The sequence below is a fragment of the Nansenia antarctica genome, assembly GCF_963989245.1.
Source record: "Nansenia antarctica genome assembly, chromosome: 10".
NCBI classification, from domain to species: domain Eukaryota; kingdom Metazoa; phylum Chordata; class Actinopteri; order Argentiniformes; family Microstomatidae; genus Nansenia; species Nansenia antarctica.
Genome location: NC_137680.1, coordinates 5,511,764 through 5,512,884, shown reverse-complemented (window position 1 = coordinate 5,512,884; position 1,121 = coordinate 5,511,764). Strand labels below are relative to the sequence as shown.

General features: G+C 51.3%; 1 protein-coding gene across 4 annotated transcripts in view; it reads left to right on the top strand.

Moving 5' to 3' along the window:
• foxj2 (forkhead box J2) overlaps positions 1 to 1,121 on the top strand; it is a 5,718-nt gene extending 4,597 nt beyond the window's left edge. For 2 of the 4 annotated variants that reach the window (XM_080540205.1, XM_080540204.1), the window contains exons 9-10: positions 99 to 473; positions 792 to 927. In XM_080540205.1, coding sequence (XP_080396331.1) covers positions 99 to 473; positions 792 to 904 — 488 coding nt within the window. In that variant the 3' untranslated portion in view covers positions 905 to 927. Of the gene's footprint in view, positions 1 to 98; positions 588 to 791 lie in introns of those variants that run through there. The other 2 variants (XM_080540207.1, XM_080540206.1) reach the window with 2 other exon arrangements.

Below are 1,121 nucleotides of genomic sequence, written 5' to 3'. Positions count from 1 at the left end.
ATCCTTTATCCTCTTTCCCTCTGTACTTATTTGATGTCTTTTTTTTCTTTTCATTGCTTCTCTTCTCTCTCTTTTTGTCATCACTCTCTCTCTTCCAGACCTCCTGGAGAGCATGCGCCAGGCCGAGCTCTGCGATTGGGCGCTGGATCCGGCGCTCTTCACCTCGCTCTGTGATTCGCTGAACCGCTTCTTCACTCAGAAGGGCCTGATTGGCCAGGGACCCTCTGGTAACAACTCCCCATTGGCCCATGGCGCCCCTCCTTCACTGCTCCTCCCACCCCTTCTTTCCTCCAATCCCCCCACTCTGGCCAGCCTCACCCACCCTTCGCCCCTGCTCTATCCTCCTCTGGTTCCCGCCTCCAGTGGTGGACAGCTCCCTAGGAGGTCCCTGCATCCTCAAGCCCAGGGACAAGGCCTACAGAGGCCCCCCCATCTGGCCCAGCCTGGTCCCACCCAGCCCCATCACAACCCAGGTTAGATCTCAAAACACTGAAATGAACATGCTGGTTTCTGGCATCCAATTGGTCCAAAAGTCAGAGAAAACCTTTTCGAATGGAAAATGAATATTACCATAATAGCAGAAATAGCATCACTTCTTTTGAATGAGATGAGGAAATCCGATAAGGAAGTGATGCAATCTAAAAGTAACTTCAATCTTACTTCCCGTTTGTTTTTGGAGCTTGACGATCTGCTGACATCATTCAGTCATTCAATATTACAGCTAGATGATCTCCATTTGTCTAACTCTCTCCTCTCCTTCCCTCTCCTCTCTTTCTTTCTTTCGCTCACAGCTGGGATCCAACCTCAACCTATGGCTCTTAGACCTCACCCTCCTATGAAAAATCTCCATAGCAACAGCGAGGAGATCCAGGACGACTTTGACTGGGATTCACTGCTCGTCTGACAGTGGGTTCACTTCACACCAGGATACTTTTCGATCAGGCAGAGGCACTGGTGGACTGAGGGGGGGGGGGCGACTGCCCCTCCTGGTGCCCCCACGGTTGAAAAACGTCTCTCTTAAGTGCCCTTTTGAGTGGCAAAAATGCCCTTTTGAGTGGCGAAAATTAGAGGACGTGCCCTATTGGTGCCCCTCCAATGGTCTAACCTTGACCATGTGCCCC